General features: G+C 38.6%; 1 protein-coding gene across 1 annotated transcript in view; it reads left to right on the forward strand.

The window, feature by feature from the left end:
* Positions 1–23800, forward strand: part of CHST8 (carbohydrate sulfotransferase 8) — a 193596-nt gene that overhangs the window by 44186 nt on the left and 125610 nt on the right. The window contains exon 2 of the mRNA XM_074913384.1: positions 337–560. Within this exon, the coding sequence (XP_074769485.1) occupies positions 452–560 (109 nt within the window). The 5' untranslated portion in view covers positions 337–451. The remainder of the gene's footprint in view (positions 1–336; positions 561–23800) is intronic.

Below are 23800 nucleotides of genomic sequence, written 5' to 3' on the forward strand. Positions count from 1 at the left end.
GTTTTCATATTGTTTATCTGGTCCAAATAAAAAGTGCTTGAAGCAGGACAACTAATAAGAGGGGTTTCTGTGCAAATTCTAGCCATAGCATGACCATTTTCCCCAAACTACGCTTTTAAATAATATTCTACATTGTTTTTCAACATGTTAAAAACAGTGACATATAATTAAAGACAAACTGATGGGGCAGAAATGACTGGATGACTGCGGTTAACTGTACCAAAGAAATACTAGATAAATCAGTTATTTGTTCTAAACAAGGACTTAAATCTACTAATCTGCATTGAAAAAATAAATATGTTAAGTTTTAGGGGTTTGTTTTTTCACCTCTTGTAGACGTGTTACGCCAGACTTCCAGATGAGAGGACGAGACTATGAGTGAAGAGCGTCCTGGTGATTGCAGGCCGTTCTTTTCCTGGGTCAGAACTGGATTGATCTGAGAACAATAATTATGAGGCTGACATGTATGTTCTCCTTTATCTTGCTGTTTGGAGCAGCTGGACTCGTTGTCTTCATTCACCTGCAGGATCCAGAAGAAATAGTTCATCAGCAGACACCAGGTTAGCATTCCTATTCCTGTTTCATTCACTTGCACTTTCATGTTCAACATTTTGTACTTATACCCTGAACGTGTTTTACATATTTCACAGAGGTTGCCTCAACAAAGGTATGTAATCTTTTTAACAAAGGCTATTTTGAAATTAATTAACAATTTGTTTAAAAAAAAGAAAAAAAAAGAGGAGTTTGCTTAAAAAACAGTTCCAAGAACCAATTAACTGATTATGCAAGGATCTTTGCCAAGGTGCACAGGGTGCAGCTGAATAGAGTTAATTTTCTAGTAAAGTTGAGACCAGTTCTGCTACAAGCTATTACCACTATAAATATGAAAATGAGAAATTTCTCCAAAAGTTCAGTTCCTACAAATACATGCCTCTGAATCTACCTTTCCCTGTATATGGTATTCAATATGTCATACAGATGCAAAATAAGAGATGCATGAGTCATGAAAGAAACATAAAATACTTTAATGTACTTAACTTCCACTAAACTTTTCATAACTTTCATGCATATGCATGCCTTCCTCCTGCACTACTAACGTTAAACTGTGGAGACCACAAAGACCACACCTGCATGAGAGCTAGGAAACTGTGAGAGGGCCATGCAATAAGTATGAAAAAGCATGAGATCTCTTGATTTACTTACAATCACTTCGTCTTTGACAAGGACTATAATGAAGGCTGGTTTAGAGCCTAGACAAATGCAGGCACTCCAGCTCATAACAGCAGCCCCGTGTGCCAAGGTTTGGTCACTATGTTTGCTCTTATATGCACCGAAATTCTCCTTTAACTAAATACATGCTTTATAAAGTCTATTTGACTGACATCTTCATTGTACAATGAACAAGACTGTGTATATTTTAAAGCATTACTAACATTTTTAAAGGAGATGAACCCTAACACAGAGAACTCATATAATTACATTAAGTGCTAATTTTGGTGTCCAGGTTTATTAAGTGCTTATTTCCATGTCACTAAACAATCTGTACTTTAATATGTTTACTATTTAGTCCAACTGCACACCAATTTTGAAAGCAGCCACTCAGCTGAAACTACAGAAATAATGAATCATCAGTGTTGTGCAAAGCAGACAATTAACCAGTCCCTTCAGTGCTTTTGCAATTTAGTTTTGTATACTTAGATGCAAAAGAGCTGAGAGATTAAAATTGGTGGTACTGTCCACATTTGACTGAAATTGGACAATAGATTGGGGGTGAGGGGAAAGACATATCGACAGTAAATGCAGGCAGTACTCAAATGCATCGAAAAATGTGTAACTTTACATTGAAAAGTTAATTCTTTGCTCCTGGAAGAGAAAGAATTTCTAGTGGTATCTCAAAACCTGGGCAATTTCTTCTCCATTTTTTCATTATTGGTCTCTCATCTTGACCACTTGCACCTCTGTTCTCTCTGCCACAAACCTCTTGAATGCAGACTGCTGACTGTAGTACACGGTGAAGTGATTTTTGAGAGCAATGTAACTGTAGAAGGGGGCACCCAAGCACATTTAAATAAAAGCAAGTTTGAACAGAGCTCCTAGCCCAGCAGGGAAACTTCCTCCGAACCGTACTAGGTTGCTGTGGGTAGGGATCTGCATAGCTAAAACATGAACATCCCAATGATGCTGTTACTGCCAAAGACGTGTAATCAATTGCTCGATTCTCACATTCAATTACTATTTATGTTAACAGGAACCAGACTGTACCCTTGAGTAAAAGGTGCTCAATACAATTACTCTTATTTCTGTTTGGCTGATTTTCATGTGTGTTAAGTGCTTTCAACTCCCAGTGGACTCGGAAACTCCTCATATCCACTGCTTCTGAAAATGATACCAGTTATCACTAAAACATATTACGTGGCTTAAAAGACACAGGAAAATATATCCATTCATTTAATTAAAAAGAGAGGTAGGCATATTTCATCTCTAGACAGTCTCCTATGAAAATCTGTCAATCACAAGTGACATTTTTGGCATGCTGAGAAGGATCCTTCCCTTCCCCTGTTCAGTGTTTCTCCTTAAAAGGGCCTGTTTCTAATGGAGATCGGATGTTGCTATAATTTGCTTGTCTGATTGCTCCCTCAATAGAATTGAACAAATGTATGTGTCATTAAGCTACTTAGGACAACAGATTCTGCATGGCAAAGTTTTATTGGATTAGCCTTTGCTTCTGTAGTTACCGTGTAGTAAAACATATTTGCCAGACACTGGAATCTCATCAGGAAGGCTGGAGGAAAGTCAGTAACGTTTATTTTCCACTGAAAAGCAGCGTAGGAGAATTTTGCATTGTCCAAAAGGGCATTTTTCATTGTTAGTATGTTCAGTCATTTTTAATTTAAGATAGTACAACTTATGAAACATGATTAATAAAAATACTTCAGTACTTTAGTTTTATCTGTCTGTTCCGGAAATTGTTCTTGATTGTTTTAGTCCTAGCAAGCATGATGGTGAGACCTTGATGTACTACTTAAACCAGTATAAAATCCACAGTCATAAAACTTTAAGTAATGCTTACATTACTTTCACTGAGCAAAGTACTCCTGACAGTAGCTGTTTGTGTTGATTTGTTACTATTCATTTATTCTTTCCCTGTGCTTCACATTGCTACCTAATTGTGATGCTGTACTGAGAAAGCAATATCAAAGTAATTTTCCACAACATTAGTTACAATTTTCTTCTGATCTTTCGAGTGAAACAATCCCATCCTGTTGGCTTCTGTGAGCATATAAACCTTGATTACATTTATCTGCTGGAAACCCATGCTTACAAAGTATATGTGCCTGGGATAGTGGGTGTAGAGGCTTTTCTGCTGATTGACAAACATGCTGTCTGTGTAGTTTTATTTATATAATGCACATCACTCTGAGCAGATATATTTAAGACAGACAGCCATTTAGGGTGGGCAAAACAGATTTTTCAGGCCAATATATTAAACTCAGTAGATATTCCTGTGGTCATTAAAGAGACAATAACTTCACTTACAACAGTAGTTTTCTCTGCATCTGTGAAGAGTGCTATTACTATGGAGAATGCAGGATAAAGCAGGGATGTGGGTTGAGAAGTGGTTATGAATGATAGTCATACACCGTACAGAAACGCAATGCTCTTCTAATAATTCTCCCTGTATAATTACATAAAACCTGGCTTCTGCAGTAGTCATGCCATTATTCCTAAACAGACACAGTAAAGGATTTGTTTTGGGGAAGTCAAGCACATTTGCACATGGTGCACAAGAAAAATTTAATACATATATCCCCATCCTAATACTAATGACTCTTGAATGTATTAATCTCCTGTCTGTGATAGGATATTAAACATGAAAAATCTTTACAGTAACTAAATGTGCAGCCACTCCACGCTGTGTCTGTCCTGGAACCACTGTGGTTAGCATGAGGCTTCTTCAGTGTAATGGCATGCGCCCTCTCTCAGGGTTTACAGTGGAAGAGTTGACAGGGCTAACGAGCACCTTTACAGCCTTGGCCAGGGCCACTGCAGTTTATGAGATCATTGACAGCACTGAAAACTTGGATTTGTGAGAGCTGCATGCAAACAACATCAGCAAGTGAGAGGAGACTCTGGAGGGTGCAACCCATCCTGACAGATCTCAGGTGGATTTCAAACACCTACACACTTCTGAGCTGCAGACTAGCCCATCCATGGGCTGGAGACAGAACTGTGGTCATGAATAGCAGGTGGTCAGATGAGGTGAATGCCAGGACCACTAGTTCCGAGTTGCATCAGGGACATAGTATCTATAGCTGTACTTAAGACCATGGGCTTTATGGACTTTAGTCAGAAGAGAAGGGATATTCTAAAATGGTATCTACTTTTCTAATAGGAGATTTTGCTAAATAAAAACTAGGGGAAGTATTAATATTCCCCTACACCTATATCGATCTAGCAAAAATTTCTCTATATATGGTGAATAAGTCTCTGAGAAAAAATTACTGGGGTTTTGCCATATAGTTACTGAATTCACAAACTTGTAAAAGTTTTCAGTTAGAACTCCGAAGATGAATATGTATGGACACACACTCCTCTGGGAGCTGGTAAAAGCTGGAAAATACATCTCAAAGCATGCATGTTGTGAAAGCTCCAAAAGGGTGAAAACATGGAGTAGAATGGAAATGGCTTTGCACTCTATCAGATTTTGAAAGTCAAGTTTGAATATAACCAAGCCTGAAGCTGACTGAGATTCTGCAGTGACTGCTATCCTTACCTCATCTACCAGTTTCTAACATAATACTGTCATCATCTTTATTTTCTGCTTTACTAAGGGTGTGATGGGGAGGAGAGGGAGGAAGGAGAGAAGACAGGCGGAAGGGCTGGCGTGTAATGCTATTGCAAACTTGATGGCACAAGGGAGCCACAGTGCAGTAACCTTAGAGCAAATACCAGTATTATAGCTACTGAAATTTTCTTAATTACTTATTCAGAGCACATACACCTTGTTACTCACAAATTACAGTCCTATGCACATCTCCCTGTTCGCTGTACATTTCCATAATACCATCCTAGTGCACAATGTACCGCTTGTTTGTCATACTGGAAACTTTTCATAAATAGAATTGAAAATGAACCAGCATTGATATGTAATTTCAGAAGTAATTTTCCTACAATTTGTAACTTCTCTTTATAAACTGGAAGCCATTTAATCTGCTTCTCAACTAACAGCATCAGCAGAAATCATGAACAAAAGAACCTGGTGACTGGAGCGGAGGTGAGTGGGCTCACTGATACTCTTCAAGCAGAAGCAGCATACTGTTATGTGGGCAATGGTAGCTTCCACCAGCTGAAGAGTGGATGAACCTTCTGCAGTCACATCCTCAGAGTCTGCTTTAGCTGAACTTTCCCCAGCAAAGAATTTCCCTATGTGCAGACTAGTTCCCAATGGCCTGCAGTTATCGGGATGAAAAAGAAGAGATCTATTTCCTTGTCTGCTAATGCAAGGCACTTATAAGGGAAATGTGATCTTAGGAGTATGATATTCCCTCTTCTTTTGCTTGAAATGATTGTTGTTTAGATTACTATGAATTATATTTTTTATACTGGAAAGAAGTGCTTGCAATGACTTCATCAGTCTACTGCTACAGGGGGATCAAACACTGTCCAGATGGTTACAAAGGAAATCCTACACCACACTGCCAGTGCAAACCTGTTGAAAACAAATGCAGTCTAAGTGCTGAAAGCAATCACATATAAGTTGTTTTATCACAAGTAATACATAGACATTGTCTCCTACAATGCTTTTTCCCTGCTTTCATGAACTATGCCATATCCTTCGCAGTCTTATGAAAAATGCAGCATATATTTATGTCACAGTATTGAGAGAACATCACTTTTTTCTTTTATTTTCTCTTTTTAACAGTTTCTGTTAACATGCTTTAGCCTAAAGCCCAGTAAAGCAAATGCACCTCAAACTACAGCATCACAGGCCAGCATTTATAGGACCAGTATTTCCTGTCAGCCATCAGCAAGTGCTTCACAGGCGTCAGAACACTTTGGTGTTAGACTGTGGAACTGGGATCCAAAGCTACTGCAATTTGTTCCTGTCCTGCCCTACTGCTCATAGATTGTGCCATATTGTGTTAAATCGAGAGATTCGCCCGCTAAATGTTTCCATTTCCTATTAAAAAGGGGGTTCTCTGAAGGGGATTCAAGTACCTAAGGACTGCAAGATCCTACAACAAAACGCAAGACCAAACCATTAACACAAAATTGTGACATTATCACAAAATCCAGTGCACTACTAGCAGTAGTCATAATCCCTCTGCAGTGGTGCACACACACATCAGACTGAACCAGATCCACTGCCCATTTATTTGCTGGCATAAACTCCATGTTACCTAATCCCAAAGGTATTTATCAGCATAAAACCAAAATCATGTAGTACTAAATCACTCGCGTAGTGCAACTTCCACTTCCACAAATTTCCCTATCCTCTCTTTTTCTGTGAGTATTTCTTCTCAGATACTGACTGGTTAAAAAAAAAGGTTTGATATTTCTTTTAAAGCCTACTTTTAAAAACTGTCAGGGGTTGACACTTCTTTGTTGTGTCTGGCAAAATAAAAAGTGACCTGCCATCTCAGAGCTGCATTCGTTTATGGTGCTTGGCAACATATCACAGGCAAAACTCAGCCGCACTGTGATATGTCAGAAGATTCTCAGAGTGGCAGCTTTATGAAAGTATATTCCTAGGGAACATGTCTGGATGCTTCTCAGATTCCTCTGGAAATTTGCAGAGGCATTACAAAAATATTCAAAAGTTAACCAGGAGACTTTCATTGCACCTCAAAACATTTATTCTAAATATAAGGCTATATTGAATTTTTCACAGAAAATACCAGTACTAGAAAGCCTCCTTCCCCATGTCAGCTATCATTCAGTTTGCTTGATTTTTAAAACTTGATACCACATTGAGGAGCTTAGGTTAAGTTTAAAATACTTTCTGGATTTCCTAAAGTTTGAGCCATGTCAAACATGCTTTATAATATATGTTTCCATTTCTCAAAGTTATTAATGTTCCCCTAAAAGCTTAACCAAAACTTCCTCTCTCCAGCAATATCATCCTTTTTAATTTAGTAAACATTAATTTTCCTTTCATGATTCTAGTGGAGCTTGAAATTAAAGGTGGCTTTCTTCTCTATTATGGCTTGCTTTGTGTATCAGCATCAAAACTGCCAGTTAACTACTGATTTAGCACCAGTCAAGAGAGCATAAAAAGCCAAATAATTGATCTTGTATAGGCCCTACACAAGAGCAACTTCTTTATCATTTTCTCCAAATTAATAATCTATCTATTTTTGAAAGTAACTGACTGGCTTTAGATCTGTCAACACTTGACATATGCAAGGTGATTAACAGATTTTAATCGTATTCTGTACAGGCTATCCTACAAGATGCTAGCTCATCCCATCAGTACAGAAAAGCACTTCAGTATCAACTAAGTAACTCAACTGTTAGCTCTGCTCCCATGCCTTAAGTACTCCGCTGCCTGAGGGTCAGAATATTCTGCATCCTGTAAAATTAAGTCCAGTCTTTGCCCCTTTTTGGTCTCAGCTGCTTCAGGAGATCTATGTGGTATTAAGGGGAAAATGTTTCAGCCAGGCCCTTCCTCCGTTGCCACTTCTGCACATCAGGACAATTTAGACATGCTCTTTCCCTTTTTTTTCAGAATCACTATCCACTGGCTGTTCATACATACAGAAATGGGGCTTCTGCTCCTGATTTTTAGTTGGAAACCACACGTTTTCTCATAAAACTCTTTCCAGGGACTGGATGTCTGATGTTTTGCTCTTTGTAGTGCATTAGCTGAGAGATCAGTGTTTACAGACTCCGGGTATCCCTGAACGATGAAAGCAAAACATGTTGTGCCACCGACTATGTATGTGCCTAGCCAAGGAGAGTTACATGGGCTGGGAGGCAATCAGTGGACATCAGTGGAGCAGTGGGAACTGAACAGCCTCAGGAGGGAGAAAAGCACAGGTTGTGAATTAAATTCCTCATCCTACAGGAAGGCACCTGTGCTCCAGTGCCCTGTTCCTTCCCTACTCTAATTGATTTACCTTCCTCCTTCCATTTGGCATAATGACTGGCAGTGCTAAGCTTTCTGTAGCGATGGCACAGATAATGCTTGGGACAAACAAAGGTATATTTGGCTTTATAATTATTTTAGGCTTGAATTCACAGGAGTCTTCAGATGGCTCACACCCGCTGCAGTCATAATGGCTGATATGGAAGCAGAGGAGACACAAATACCTATTCTTGTGGCTATGAGGACAGAAAGCAGCAGCCTAAACAGAGGAATCTGGTCGTTTGTCCCGTGGCTGTTTGAGAGAGGTGGGAGGGGAGACAGACTCCTTTTCTCAAGCTGTAGCCAGTGCACAACGGCCAAGATCCTACATACCAGTTTCCAGCTTGTTGCATTTTTTTTTGTTCTTGACTTGTTTAACTTGACTTTATTTGTTAATAAAGTTCTGTGCAGCTTAATGCCCGTAAGTCAAACCACAGGAGAAATTACAGACAGCAATCACTGCCGCTCTGTGTAAACTGAATGCAGCTTTAATTGGGTCCTCCTAATTGTGCATGCAGCTGCTAGGAAAAACGTGATGATGCTTATCTCATGCAAGAAAACAAATTCCTCTCACTACTCCACTGTAAACAAATGAAAAGGTGTGTATTCAAATAGTCACAAAATGTATACACCTGCAGGTAGATACCATGAATTTTAATGCCATAGCAAGGCAATTCTGTACTCATTGAGACTTTAATGCAGTTCACTGTAATTGTTTGAAACTCATCCTAAAGACTTTAGTGAGAAGCAGGGCTGGGATACCATTCACATGCCCAAAACAAACATCAGCACCTCAGCCACCAAGTTCACTTAGATACTGTGAACAGCCAAGATTAATAGTGGAAACCAATCAACTGGGTTTTTTATAAGCTGTTAAATTGAAACCTGCCCTTCCATTCATTTAGCTCAAGAGATGTTATTACCTTGTAAACAGGAGGCATCCTTAAGCCACTACCTAATTAAAATTCCAATTATTCTGCATTTATGAGCTGCTCATTCTCATGCTATTGAAGGGAATTAAGTTACTCAAGAATGTACAAAGTCAGGTATTGTTTAACACCTATGCATTGATCATGTATTCAGAGCTGCATGGTAAACCAGCCATGTCACTGCCTGTTGCAGTAGCATATTTCATTGGTACCCACAGAATGGTTCTTGGGATGATTTCTGATTTGTATGAGAAAAACAAAATGAACAGACCTTAGCAAATCATTATATGGCCAGCATTAGGAAAGAAAAGCATGTAAATGGGAGAGAAACAGAAAAAAAAAAAAGATGCGTGCAGCACACAGAGAAGAATCATAGGAAAGGTAGCCTGAGAAACAGTTGAGATAACTTCCTTTTCTGTTCTTCACATTTGAAATGATTTCATGAAAGAAGCTTTGTGGGTTATTTGTAGAAAAAGATCCAGAAAGACTAGTTCTGCAAAATACTTTAAACGTTTTTAAAAGGAAAATTAAAACATGTTATTAAAACCAAAATGTTTAATTAAATTGGAATGTAACAGAAAATTTACGGCAGCATTATAATTCATGGTAATAGACAATGGGCCCAGAATCAGTATGACTGAAGCTCCTGGGGGTGCTAAAATGGAGGCAAGGGAAGTAGTAAGGAAAATGAGTATACTACAGTAAATTTACAGTAGTTAATGAACTTAGATAAAACACCTTAAATTTTTAAAAACACTAAATATTCCTAATGAACAATAATGATCTAATTATATTATACTTCCATATACAAATATTTGAGACATAACATGTTCTTAATGTCTACACATTTGCACACCATATTTTTTCCATATTTCCATTTTTTCTTGTTTCCAGAGATCAAATTACATATTCAGTATATTCTGATTGTTCTCTGCCTTTTCCTCTAAAGGCACTGGCTTCACTTCTTAATTGAGACCCAGTGGAGATAAGTTCACCACAACATAATTTAATGAACTATGGAACAGTTACCTTTTACTGCATGAAGTATCAAGCTGCATGACAGAGAAAGAGTATCTCCTAGGTGATGTTTCAGTAGATAATAATTAACTAAGATATCTCCTAAAATAATACCACCCACCCACAAATACAGCCCTTTCCCCCCCCCCCCCCCCCAATTGGACAACGTATAAAGCGAGTTAATAAGCCAAGGACACAGTTCCTAAAAGGAGTTCAGTGACACAATTTCTTTCCTCTATGAAATCACAGATTAGAAATTGGAGACCTAGGGTACAGCAAGTGAATTTTACTCTTTTTCTCCTTTAACTTCAAAGGCTGAATTGTACTTGATATACCCTTCACATTAGTCCTGGATGTGCCATCACCACAGTCCCTTCCAAGTGTGAAGAAGATTTTCCTTTCTGCTCTGAGTGATTTTGAATAGATCAGCAGCAGTACTCTCACTGCACGCAGCTATTATCTCGGCGCCTCCTGCCTCCTTTACTTCGGGGCTTTGGGGAGAAACTTCTGCAGCATTAGCCTCACTGTATTTTTTTGGTTATTTACTTACATTTTTGGGTAGGGGAAAAAACTCTGACTTTTAAAGATCTCACATGACGCAGCCTGGGGAGCAGGACTGAGCCATCTGCAGCCTCCCTCTCAGGGACACAGCACACAGCACACTGCCATCCTTCTTCACCTCCCTCATCCAAGCATGCTGCTTCCAGCCCTGTCCCTACCTTAAGTAGTGAAGGCATCCTTCTGTCTCTTGATTTTTGTCTATTTTTGTTGCAATTTAATGTTAATTAGATTTCAGATTCCTCAAATGAGGGAGTGTAAGTCAAATGCTGGCTCCTACTGAGTTCAGAAGGGTGTATTTATAGGCATTTTTACAGCATTCAGCCACTTTGATCACAGTCCTCCGTGCCACCACAAACAGATAGTCATATGATTATAATGAAAGATGTTTCACAAAGAACTGCTGGGATAGCATTTCAAGAATTCTGAATATGTTAATATTAATTATTTAACTGTTTCTGAGTTTCTGCCCTGTTAGCAACCGAACACTGATGCTGTAAAAACATTCAAGTGAAGGGCAAATTGTTAAAATTCCATGAAAAACCCTGTTTCAGAGAATCACAGAATCATTCGGGTTGGATAAGACCCTTGGGATCATCGAGTCCAACCATCAGCCCTACTCTACAAAGTACCCTACACAATATCCCCCAACATCTCATCTAAACATCCTTTAAAGACATCCAGGGATGGTGACTCCACCACTTCCCTGGGCAGCCTATTCCACTGTCTGACCGCTCTTTTTACCTAATGTCCAGCCTAAACCTCCCCTGTTGCAGTTTAAAGCCATTTCTTCTTGTTCCGTCACTAATTACCTGTGAGAAGAGACCATCACCAACCTCTCCATAATGTCCTTTCAGGTAGTTGTGGAGAGTGATGAGGTCTCCCCTTAGCCTTCTGTTCTTCCAACTAAACAGTCCCGGCTCCTTCAATTGCTCCTCATAGGATTTATTCTCCAGGCCCTTCATCAGCTTTGTTGCCCTCCTCTGCACTCACTCCAGCACCTCGATATCTCTCTCGTACTGAGGTGCTCAAAACTGGACACAACACTCCAGGTGTGGCCTCACCAGTGCAGAGTACAGGGGGACTGTCACCTCCCTACTTCTGCTGGTCACACTATTTCTAATACAAGCCTTGTTGAAGCTCATCCTGTTAACATTGGCCCATATTTGCTATGAGAAAAGAATTAGCCAGACAAGCCATCTTCTTGTAGTCATTCAGAAGAATTGGAAGCAAGCACAGCAACATTGGTCTTGATAGTGGCAAAAATATTTACCACCTCAATGGAAAAGGTGCCCTGAGGCTTATCCCAGGAAAAGGTAATTCTGTTTCACAGCTTTGACTTTGCTCCCTAAACAAAGCACTCATTAGATAAGCTGCATGTAATGACTGCAGTTTCTTAGGTTAGTTGCATAAATCTGTCTCTATTTCTTTTATCTAGCAAGCTGAAATGTTCTCTGGCAGGAATTTCAAAAACCAGAGATTTCTTGAATGCATAGCTGCATCTGGGTGGTTGTGTCCATCTTCTCCGCAGCTATGGCTCAGCTGCCAGGCATCTGTAGGGGAAATGGGAACTCAGGTGTGGGTGGCCAAGCGGGTTTTTTAGACACAGAATGGGACAATACACAAGTTATTTCTCTGATAATGTTCCTCTCACAAGGAGGAGAAAATTAGTATAGATACAGATTTCACAGCCAAAGCAAACTCACTGCTAAACAGCAGATTGCAGTCATGTGGTAGGAATGACCATCGACTCCTGTTAGGGCTGCTGCCACAGACAAAAACCAGTGTCCCACAGCAAGCTGAAAAGCAACATGGTCTGATAGTATCATGGACAGAAAGTGTCACAGCATCCAGTTGCTGTAATACGGCATTCAGCGCAGCGTTCACATTGCCGTCATGTTTTGCCCTGGGCAGCACACACTACATCATGACGGAGAGTCAGTGAAAGCCTGTCCACCCAAAGCCAGACCTAACGGCTCAGAGCCACTGAGGCATGATGACCACGTCAGGCAGAAAATGTGTGTGCAAAACATACAGGAATAGATCTACACTATGTTTTCAAGCTCCGTTATCTCGCCCTGCTATTTTAATCCATGGAGCTAAAATGTCCCCTCTCCCTTACCAGCAGGCCTAGGTAGTGCCTAATGAGTTCATTGAAGATTGCTGATTGATTTAGCTGGTTCCTTTTCTCTGCAACAGGTTTAATAACTGCACAATTCTCTGGGCAACATCAGGTACTAAAGATGATAGGGGTTTTATCCCTCAGCGTAGAAGTAGTAATAAAAGCAGACTGGAAGTCTCTCCATCCTCACAGTGGGCCACTGTGGTGTCAGTGTCAAATATAACTTGACAAGACAGCCGATACCAGCAGGATTCTCAGAGGCAGTGCAGGTAATACAAGATGTTTCCTCAAACCAAATCTGTCTTGTAAGTTATTTATACTGAGGGGAAAAAAACTTTTCTAGTTTTAATCTTTGCATTTCCTGGACTTAATACATTGCAGTTTGTTTTTTAAAAATTGAATGCTCAAAAGCTGTTGAAACATATTGCAGTTAGCATGTTACCCAGCGAGGCTGTATCATGAGTGCCATATGTAAATGCCAAATAGCTTGTGTCACTGGCTGGCCCTGGTAATTCAGAGTTTAAAACAAATACCACTCAAGCTTATCTATGGGCACTACTGCTTATATTCAATCAATACCCTGGGGCAGTGCCATCTGATAATGCTCTTTGTAGTCCAGAAAGCTTGGAAGCTTTCCCACCAGCCACCAGGCAGCCAGCAAACACTTTCTAATCTTCAAATAGGTAATTTGAAAGTGTTGCTTCAACCAAAAATGATCTTTCTAGATAACTGTATTTGAAATGTGATTTTTGCAAAATTTCATTTCTTGGGGGAAAAGAAAAAGAATAAAGCTTAAAACATTCCAAACCAGAATAAAACATTCTGGATTAAACAAAATGATCCACACAGAAAGGTAAGCAACACTATAGCAGGAAAAAGAAAAAAAAAATAATCTCAATTTGTTCTTTTCCCAGCTTTTTTTAGTTTAGCTACCAATTCAAAATGTTGACATAGTCTGCTTAAGTGGCATTTCAGAGGAAATCTAATATTTATAAAGTAAACCATCTCTCTCTTCTAGACATGGAATTAAATACAATTTACTCTTCTGCTGTGTTGAGCTCTCATCTCTGTTTTCCATGATGCATGAGCAATGAATGCATCTTTTGGAGACCTATCTGATATGAAGTGGTAGATGTAAAAAATGTGACTTATTTTTAGTTAGAGAATTTTATTAACGTAAAGATATAATTCCTTCCTCAAGCATGATAGTCCTAAACAAAATAATTACTGCCAAAGAATGCCTTCTTTTCATAAAACATGTATACCAAAAAACTCACTCCCAAGCCCAACAACCATAAACTATGTTGCAGGATAACCTCCTAACCACTGTACTGCTGCTGAGGAAGCACCTTCCTATCAGTGACAATTTTCAAAAGTCAAAACCAAGTCGTTGCATACATGCATATACAAAAACTAATGAACTTCAACATACAACTTCAAAATGTTTATCCAAAGCTTTAGAGAGAAGCTAATAGTTTTTTAAGTGCCACACAAATTTACTGAACTGAAAAGAGTATTAACATGATATGCTAATGAAATCTCAATTTAATAAGATATATATCCATTAAAATTCTCTGTACCTTTCTGTCGACACAGCATATTGCAAAAACGAACCATCAAGACCGCAGTTTAATCTGATATAAAATCAAATGATCCATGTTAACAAGACAATTAAATACCTGTCGGAAAGTAAAGAAAAAAATTATCAGAAGTTCACCAGATATAAACTGGTTTTGAATAATGTGAAAGCACGATCACTTGGTATGCAAACTTAAAGTTGTTAACTGTGATTAGAATAATATGGGTACTAAATTAGATACCAATTTTATTATGAAAAAGTCTAGCTTCAAAAAATTATGAAAAAGCCTAGCTTCAAAAAAGAAAGCAAAACTGCAAATTACATGCAGTTTATGTTGGCCTATTTAAAATTACTGGAGAATGCGTTACAAGGAAATTAGCTTTTGGAAAGGTTATTTGAAGGCAGTAAAATGAAAAAGTATGACAGTTGCTTTTCTGCTGGACACAGCAAACAAAATGATGTGCCACATACGTTACACAGAGGCTTGGTAGATACTATTTCCCGCAACAAAACATTACCATGCAATGGGTACAAGCCATGGGAAATAAACCTTACCCTTAAAATTCAACAGCTTCTAGATAGTAATATTGTATACCTACAGTCTGAAGATGCAATATAGGGATCTCTCCCCAAGAAAATTTTATTCTAGAGGCAATGCATGAACAGTCTTGTACAGCTGCCTCATAGGCACATTTGCCAGCTTTACTTTTGCAAAAGCAGCCCAGATGTTGGATGCTCAGAAACACTGTGGAGCTGGTCTGTGAGCACAGCTCTGGCACCGCTGTTTCTCCCTCTCTGGCATCACTTTAGTGCAGTAGTTGTCAATAAATCAGTACGGTCTGTGAACCCCTGGAAGTCTATGAATTGCTTTTAAGGTAACTAAAAGGTCCCAAAAAAAAGGTAAGGAAAGGAAGCTTACACTTAGCAAACCTCAATATAAAGAGGTCCATATGTCCACAGAATAATTTCTGAGGCTCACAGACTTAATGAAGGTCGAAACTTCTGTTTTTAAGGGTATAATTACCAGAAATGCAGCTAAAGCTAGGCACTTGGTTTGAAAACAAAACAGAAATGATCTCTCCAAAAGGAGATGGAAGTAAAACAGAAAACAGAGTCGTTCCTGGATGTGTAATATTAGGAGTGCTCCATACCAGATACAAATAACCAAACAGCTAAAAAGTTTCATGATCTCACTGGGCCAGCACAGGAGCAGGGTCAGCAGTAAATGTGCCTGCACTTAATGGCCCTTTTTGCAGCCTCACTCAGCTTCAAGGGGAAAAACCCAGCACCACATTTCTTCAGAAGACACACAATATTTGTTATGTCTTTATTCAGGGAACTTTGAGGATGACTCTTCAGGTAGCTTTTCTCTTCCCCTCTCTGTGCTTACCCTCACTGCTTATCCACCACACCAGGAGTGAGCAGCGCTGTGTACAATTCCATGGGGGCCAGGCACAGAGAAGCAGCACATTAGATACACTCCAGCTGTTCATGGCAACCACATTTAACCTCCCTTGTAAAAGTAAATCTTTCAGATCTCTTCTTCTAACATTTATTTATCTGAAACAACAAAAAGGGAAAGATGTATCTGGGGAAATAACCAAAGCTTCAGAATCACATTTGGTTTAAAATTCAACTTCTCCCCCAAAAGATGCAGCAGTAATACACATAGCCTCTGCTACAGCTGATGGCAACCTCGTCCTTTAAGCGGCAGTTCAGATCAGCCACTGTCCCTCTGCCAGCCCTTATGGAAGTGAGCATGACTGGACGGGGAGAGTATCTTAGCAATCCTACAGGCAAGTTAGAGCCTTCCCACTTCAACACCCAAAAGCATCAGTGGTCAGTCTCAGCAGGTTCCAACATCTCTGCTTTCAGCTTTTTGGTGCATTGGGCACATGGATCTTTCTAGGACGGCTTTATCCACTCGTACACATAAATACCTAGTTTGCTCAACTATTATGTTAGCTCCTAATGCAGGTGAAGTTTCATGTACATAAGCGCCTTAAAAATATCTTTAGAAAACCTGATTCAAAGACCACTGAAGTCACTAGGAAGTTTTCCATTTACTTGCTTTTTGGATTGTGTCCCAAGTACTTATCAGTTCCTTCAGCCCCTCTGCTTCAGTAGAGTTGAACTCAGCTTACTAAAGATGATACTCTGCTTTTTTCTTATTACTGGTTAAAATTCATATTCACAGCACAGCACTTTGAGTTTTCCCCAGATGCTTCTGATGCTTATCCTCCTTTGTTAAAGAGAATGCTAGTTCATATAACAGAGCTGGTAGCCTCTATTCAGAATCTACCATGCTGCAAAGAATGATGTTGTCAGACTGATCTTTCTCCAATAGCTTTTGCAGCACTTTTGTTATAAAGATGTTAAAGATAACATGGAAGAGAAAAGGAACAGATTTAGAGTCTTGGGATAACAAAACACAAAGCATGATAAAGAATCATAATACTGATACTTGTAATTGAAAGAGCTACTGAGAAAGTATATCCTGGGCTTTGGGGAAGAATGAAGGAAACAACAGTAATATAGGCTGCTCAAAAAATAAATAGATTTTTGTGAAAAGGGATAACAATAATTTTTTAGGGATTGTTAATTGTTTTGTTTCATTGTTGTAATTGAGACTTAATTGTGGTAACTGGAAAGAGCATCACCCCAAGACAGCACACCTTCAGGAGTCTGAGCCCCCAACTCACAATTACGTTAATCCAGGGAACTATTAAGTACAATAAAAGTCTGGGAATAGCATGTATATCGTGGGAACAGAGATTCACAGTAGTTATTCTAGCTCTGCGAAATAGAAATGATAATGAACAGAATTTAAAATGCATTGATATTGAGAGTCATTACTAACATTACATGAACAGCACTATGGTGCAGTCTTTAAGGCCAAACTCTGCTTGCATGGTCAAGGTTTTTATGTAGACTTGCTAGGTGGCATTTTCCAAAGCAACAACAACAGAAAAAGTAAGATCTCAGTCTCGCATCATAAAGCTCTAACTGATAACTATGTGAAGCAGATTTATGCTAGTGCTAAATACTTTGCAAAATTTCAAATACTGAAGAGTAGAGTCACATAAAGAAGAGCTAGTTAAACATACAGGGGACAAAGTACAAGATTTATTATGCAAACTACACATGTCCAAAGACAGCTTATGCAAGAGTGTAAGGGATTCTTCTAAAATGTATCATCACCCTTCATTAAAATTGTTCTATGCCCCAACTGAACAGAAAGTACAGGCTGCCCTTAATTCATTTTATTTTAGTTAGATTTCATATTCCTTGGAATTAGCCTTTTTTCTATTAGAAAGACAAAACCCAACCAAACAAGAAGCCCCAAGACAGTACCTACCATTAAATAAAATCTGCATTTCCTCACTGATGAGTAATTGCCACACTCTTCAGTGTGTACCAAGCTGCAATACCCAGGGAAGGGTTCTTGGGGCATGGTTGGTGATGGGCTGTTTAATGACTGGATGCATTACAGTGTGCAACCAAGCTCTCTCATGTTCACTCCTGCAATGTTTCTCTCTCTTTGCTACACCTAATGAATAAGTTTAAAAGTATCAAACCACCGAGTGCATAATATACCTGGTGGGCTCCCTCCAAGTATCTTTTTCTTGCTTTCTACCTTTGTAAACAAGCTAAAAATGCAGCAGAGAGGAAAATTGCTAGTGACACTTCAGACCTTGCTGGCTTTCCTACATTTCCATAAGTTGTAAAAAGCCACTCTGAATGGCACAGAAAAGTAGTTATGTGAATTAAAAGGGCTGGAGTAATAATTTTGAAGTAACAGATGTCTAACTTGTCATTTTTAAGTGAAGTCTTCTGAAAATTTCTGGATTTTCTGGATTTTTTGCACAAAGCATTGTAGCCTGCAGAAGCCTTATAATTAAACACCTATCACAGTGAATAGCATGTACCAGAGTTGAGGATTAGGTGATCTTATTCCTGTAATAGGATTTGCCTGCTAATTGTCACTGAAATGACAGCAGCCTCTGTTAACAGGAACATAGGAATTGCTATGGTGGCTCAGATCAGCAGCCCATCTATCCATTAAATATCCTGTCTTTAGCAATGGACAGGATTATATGATTAAGAGGAAATGCAGGGCAGTCTGCTGTGGAATAAACTACTATCAGGTTAAGTTTCTTAAATATAGTCATTAGTAAAAGTCAGGTTATGCCCTAAACCCAGCATCACTCATATTACTTGCAGAGCTCCTTCTACTTTGGCAAAGCAGCCCAATTTTTTAAATTTCTCTCCATAAAATTCTCTTCTCTGACTCTCGAACAATCTCATAATTCAGAAGACATACAGCGTAATGCCTCTCGTTGCTCTTCATTTGAATTTATTTTTTTTTTTAATTTTGTGGCATCACAGTTATGCCCAGAGCAGCTTGTGGTGGTTGCATGGTTAGAATTTCAGGGAGGACAAAGACCAGAAATTGATGGGTTCAAACAGAACAGAAACATGTGACATGGTGATGCAAAAAAGTGAGATGCATAGAGAAGACTGCTACAGCCGGTTGCTGAAATCATAGAGCTTTGGGATCGGTTTGAGAAATCTTATTGGAATTCACAAGGCAACAGCAAACAGTAGGGGAAATTGCATCTGAACTCAGTGGTAACTCCTACTGACTTTAGGAGAACAAGCTCAAATCTTTAGTCAGGGTTGTCAGGATAGATGTGAGCTTTCCTGGGCAGCTTCCCAGCAGCAAGGGATCCAGAAGGAACAAAGAACCACCTCTGCAGTATCAGCACTGTGCTGCCCTGTCACCTATATGTACAATGTGCAAGGAAAGAGGATATTGAGGAGGGAGAGGAATGGAGGTGGGTGATGCAAAAAGAGCAGCTCTCTGAAAATTTGTCTCATCAAGGCTCAAAATAATGTTTGCCCGTGGGCTGGGTCACAGATCAGTCAGTTTGTGACTTCACTTGTAAGCTGCAATCATTTCATGATTTGGGATTCCTGTTGGCTTATACTCTCAAAAGCAAATGATCCTTTAGAAAACTTACAGGGTGACTTTTGCATTATTGTTTCCACTGCAAGAATAAGACAAAAACAAGCTCTGAAAGCAGTATGCTGCAATATCAAGTAATTATATCACAATACACTCAAGCTCTTTCAAATAATTAGTTAGTCAAACATCTGCTGCAAATTAATATTGGTCCAAACTTGTCTCCTGGGTAATTCAATGGACTTCAGTACCATTAGGCAAGGGATGATCTGCTCCAACGCATTTACTGTCTGTGGATAATTTGCTCTGGTTTAGAGCTTCTTCCTTGCATTGCTCTAGCTTGAAATCCTCTTGCAGTGCAGTTGCTATTTACTAGCTTGTGCTGATGCATTCACTTTTTCTGGCTTAACTCAAGAAAATTCAAAATGCACACACTGCCAAGGAAATGAATTTATTCAATAAGCCCTGCAATGTCAACTCTTACTAATTCTGTAATGCTGGAATAAACAAAGTCAGAAATTATGCATGGCTTTCTAGCCATTAATAAAACCTTATAAATCTGTAAGGACTCATAAATTTCACTGTACAAAAACTGATATTAAGGCAACTCTTGGAAAATTCAAATTGCATTTTAACCAAATGACAAACAAAGCTAATATGTATTGACTGCATTAACAATTCATAAATTCGCAGAAAAGAAATAAACAGTCTTTATAGTGTTGCCATGTCTTTGAGGCATTGATTAAACTCTGTAGATGCCAGTCCATCACTCTAGCAGCTATTCAATAAGTCCAGTGTTTGTCCATCAATGTCTTTTGTCATTGGTCTGACTGTCCTGCTCAGGTTGGCAGCTATTTCAAAAAATGAACTGTCACCACGGGGTAATCAATTAATCAAGCATGAATTGCTTGACCGAGTCTTCTAATGAATGTTAACATGTAAACACTTGTCAGACACTTCGCAGACCAGAGGGTTTGTGTGGTTGTATTTGTCTCTGGGAAGCTGACTGGCAGCAAAGCCCGTAAGCACAGACCTATCTCATTGTGTTAATAATGCACATTGCTTACAAGGATTTCTTTAAAATACATTAGCTACAACCATAATGATTTTATTGATTTTACAATCTTTTCCCCTTGTATGGAAATTGAGGTGAATCTTTGCAGGAAGAAGTTGGTACCTACAGGAGTGAGGTGAATATACATCGTCTCACCCTGATGTGAAAGGTTAATGCATTTTCATGAGCCATTGCCTCCTCTCACACACAAGAGTAATTTATACCCAAACTCTGTAATTACAATACTGCTTAGCAACACCCCAAAAATTCTATTGCTATTTCAGTGATAAGGCTCATTCTTAGGGATTACATTTGTCAAATTAATATTAAAACTATGCAACAGTTCTCTGAAGATGTACGTTTTAATTATTTTTTATAAATACAGTGGCTTAAATCACTGTGGCTGTTACTAGCAGAAGAGTGGAGGGTAACTATTTCAGTAAGCAGTATTAATTGTCTGCTAAGCTATATGGGATCCTGAGGCAGGCTTAAGTATCAGTTTTGTTCCCTAAACTTATTTCTGAACCTATAAATAAATCATTTTATTAGCTAAAATGGTGAACAGAACAGGTTAAAGACTTTTCTAGACAAATAAAACCATTTTATTTTTAAGGTAACTGGATTCCAAGAACCAAACACTAGATTTTGTCCCCCAGAAATTTTTTCTTTTTTTTTTTTTTTTTTCTCCACTGAAACCTCCAACAAAACCCACAGAAGAAAAAATTCAACACAACATTATTTTTCTACATACAAACACAATAGTTTCACATATAAATACACATCTTTTTGGATCATTTCCTCTCCTGAACAATCCCCACTGAACAAAACTGCACTTTTTAAAACTGGAGCACTTATTTAGATGAAGGATTACAGATTTAGGAGTCCAACTTTAGTTCAGCTGGTTGTAAATTCAGAGCCTCTAGTCATGTATTTATAATTATGAGCTTCACTGTGCCAGTTCATAAGCAGAACTCCCCTCTGGTTAACATGGGGAGGTGTGCTGGAGATCGGCTGGGTGACACAACCAAGCAGCAGTAAGACTTTGCATACAAAAGATTTTACAGTGTCCTTTGTTAAATTCAATATCACAATTCGTGGACAGGAACTTACCTTCTAAATTTTTTTAAAATACTGCCTCTGCTCTGAGCACATTTTTGAAAATGCATGAAGCTAATTTAAATATGCAAAATGTCATTCTGTACCTCTATGCCACATGTCAGTGTGTGCATGTCTGCAGGAAAGGGCACCCATTAGGTATAAGAACATGCAGGATGGATTCCCTTCTGGTACTGGCACACACGAGTTAAGCATATGGGAATGTGTGCAACCCACAGTATGCACATTAATTTGGACGCTCTGACATTTATGAACTTGGATTCAACCGCTTCTCATGATTACGGATTCATGTTTCTGGATGACTTTACCAGGAATGTCTTGGATGGAACCCTATGGGACTGTTTCATGAGGCACCAGAAGGGTAGCACAGCATGCCTAGTATGGTTAGCCTCAGATTTCTCTGAATCTGAGTAAATGGCACACAGCAATCGTTCTAGGAAAATGCCATTTTAATTATAATAATTCTTATTTAGCAAATTCCATTTATGAAAATGGCATACAGTACTGTGGAATCACATGCATAGGGCTCTTTCAAGTATTAAGGACTCAAGTAATACTTCATGGGGATAAAAGCAAGGTTGCTTACAGACATTCACAACTTAATCTAGCAATGCTAAAGAACTCTAACTATAGAAATGGCCATAGAGGCAACTTTACATATTCATGTGTTTGATATATTGGAGGGGAAAGGTATGTGTAGTCTACTACAATTTAAAAAATAAGAAAAAAAATTTAAAATCCTTGTTTCTACCTTGTAATCCTACAATTGCTTGTTAGTCACCAAATATTTTGAATGTAGTTTTGTGAAAATAATGTATTTTGCAAGAATGAACCCGAGGCCAAGACTTGAGTTCAGTTTAGGAAGTTAATCCAAGGAGATCCATGCTTCTGCCTCTCTACTAGAGATCACTGTTCCCACAATTTGGCTGAAAATTTAATGAATTTTCATTATCAACGCAAAGTCAGACAGTTATTTACAGAACTGTTATGAATGAAAAATAACTTTTCCCCTGGGTTATAACAAAGACTAACTCAGTTCTTCCAGCTGTTTCATCCTCCTAGATATAGAATTTTGTTCACCAAGGCTGGGCACTTGAACCAGCCCATTTCCTGGCTGCAAAAGAATCATTCAGAACAACTAAGGCAATGGCAGTCTGGACTCAGCCCAGCCATGCCTGGGGGTTAGTTTAAATTTGCCTTAATTTAAGCCACCAGTGAAGGTGCTTTGAGCTGAGATTACTGATTTAACATGGAAACGCCTGATGCAATCAAACAAAAACAAATGGATAAGGGTAGCAGCATCTTAAAATGCCACAGTCTCTACCACTTATTATCTGGCAACTCACTTTCCAGAGGTTTTACATATAAAACACTGTGTGAGTACATGGATTATTCTGTTCTGAAATGAAGCTGTATGTTCTTTTATGCCTCCCAAATCACACAGTGTTATTAATCTAATATAAAAAGCATCAAAGAATGAAAATGGCATCTGAGACAGTACGTATCACACTATATACATGCTTTTAAAAGCGTTAAGTTTAGCACTGAAAATATACTTCCAGCTGTTTTAATGCTTGTTACTCCATATATTTCTCATTTTGCTACATTATTATAAAAGAATATTTGTTAACAAATACATTATTTCATTCATGGCAAACACCTGAAACCAGTTTCCAGAAAGAGATTAAACTTACAAACCTTGGGCTTTATCAAATTTCAGGTTTCCAAAGCCTGAAGTTATATCAGTCAATGTACAGCTGTTTTGTTTTAATCAAAATTGATTTTTTTAATATTATTGCCACTTCTCTTGATTTTCTGGAACCGCATGAGTGATAGGGCAAAGCAGCATGTTTCATTCATTCCTTAGATTACAGTTTGTAATGTAAGTGCTTCTTCTGAATATCCATGAAATTAAAATGTATGTGAAGTAGTAGTTATTTTCTCAAGAAACAGAAATGCCTTTGGAGGAGAGGCAAGCAAGAGAATCCCACCCAGGTTGCATAAAATGCTTTCTACCTGTGCCCTCTTGAGTGTGTTCTTCAGAACAAAATGAAAAAGAGAAAGGAGGCATTCAAGCGTAACAAAAATGTATCAGTTAACACAGCTATCAAGTTTAGTTTGCGTGATGTCATGGAATCTGCTTCTCGTTTATGCTTTTCCACTATAATTTATACCCTGGGAAAGTCCATGTAAATTGCTGGAAAGTAAGTATAGAAGGGTGTTGATGTACCCAAAAATAAGGTTCAAACAATGTCTTTTTTTTTTCTTCACGGAACAGCCTGGAATCTTCAGACATTACTTACAGGTTTTATTTAAGGAACAGACATTTTT

This window comes from Athene noctua, chromosome 9, assembly GCF_965140245.1.
Source record: "Athene noctua chromosome 9, bAthNoc1.hap1.1, whole genome shotgun sequence".
NCBI lineage: Eukaryota > Metazoa > Chordata > Aves > Strigiformes > Strigidae > Athene > Athene noctua.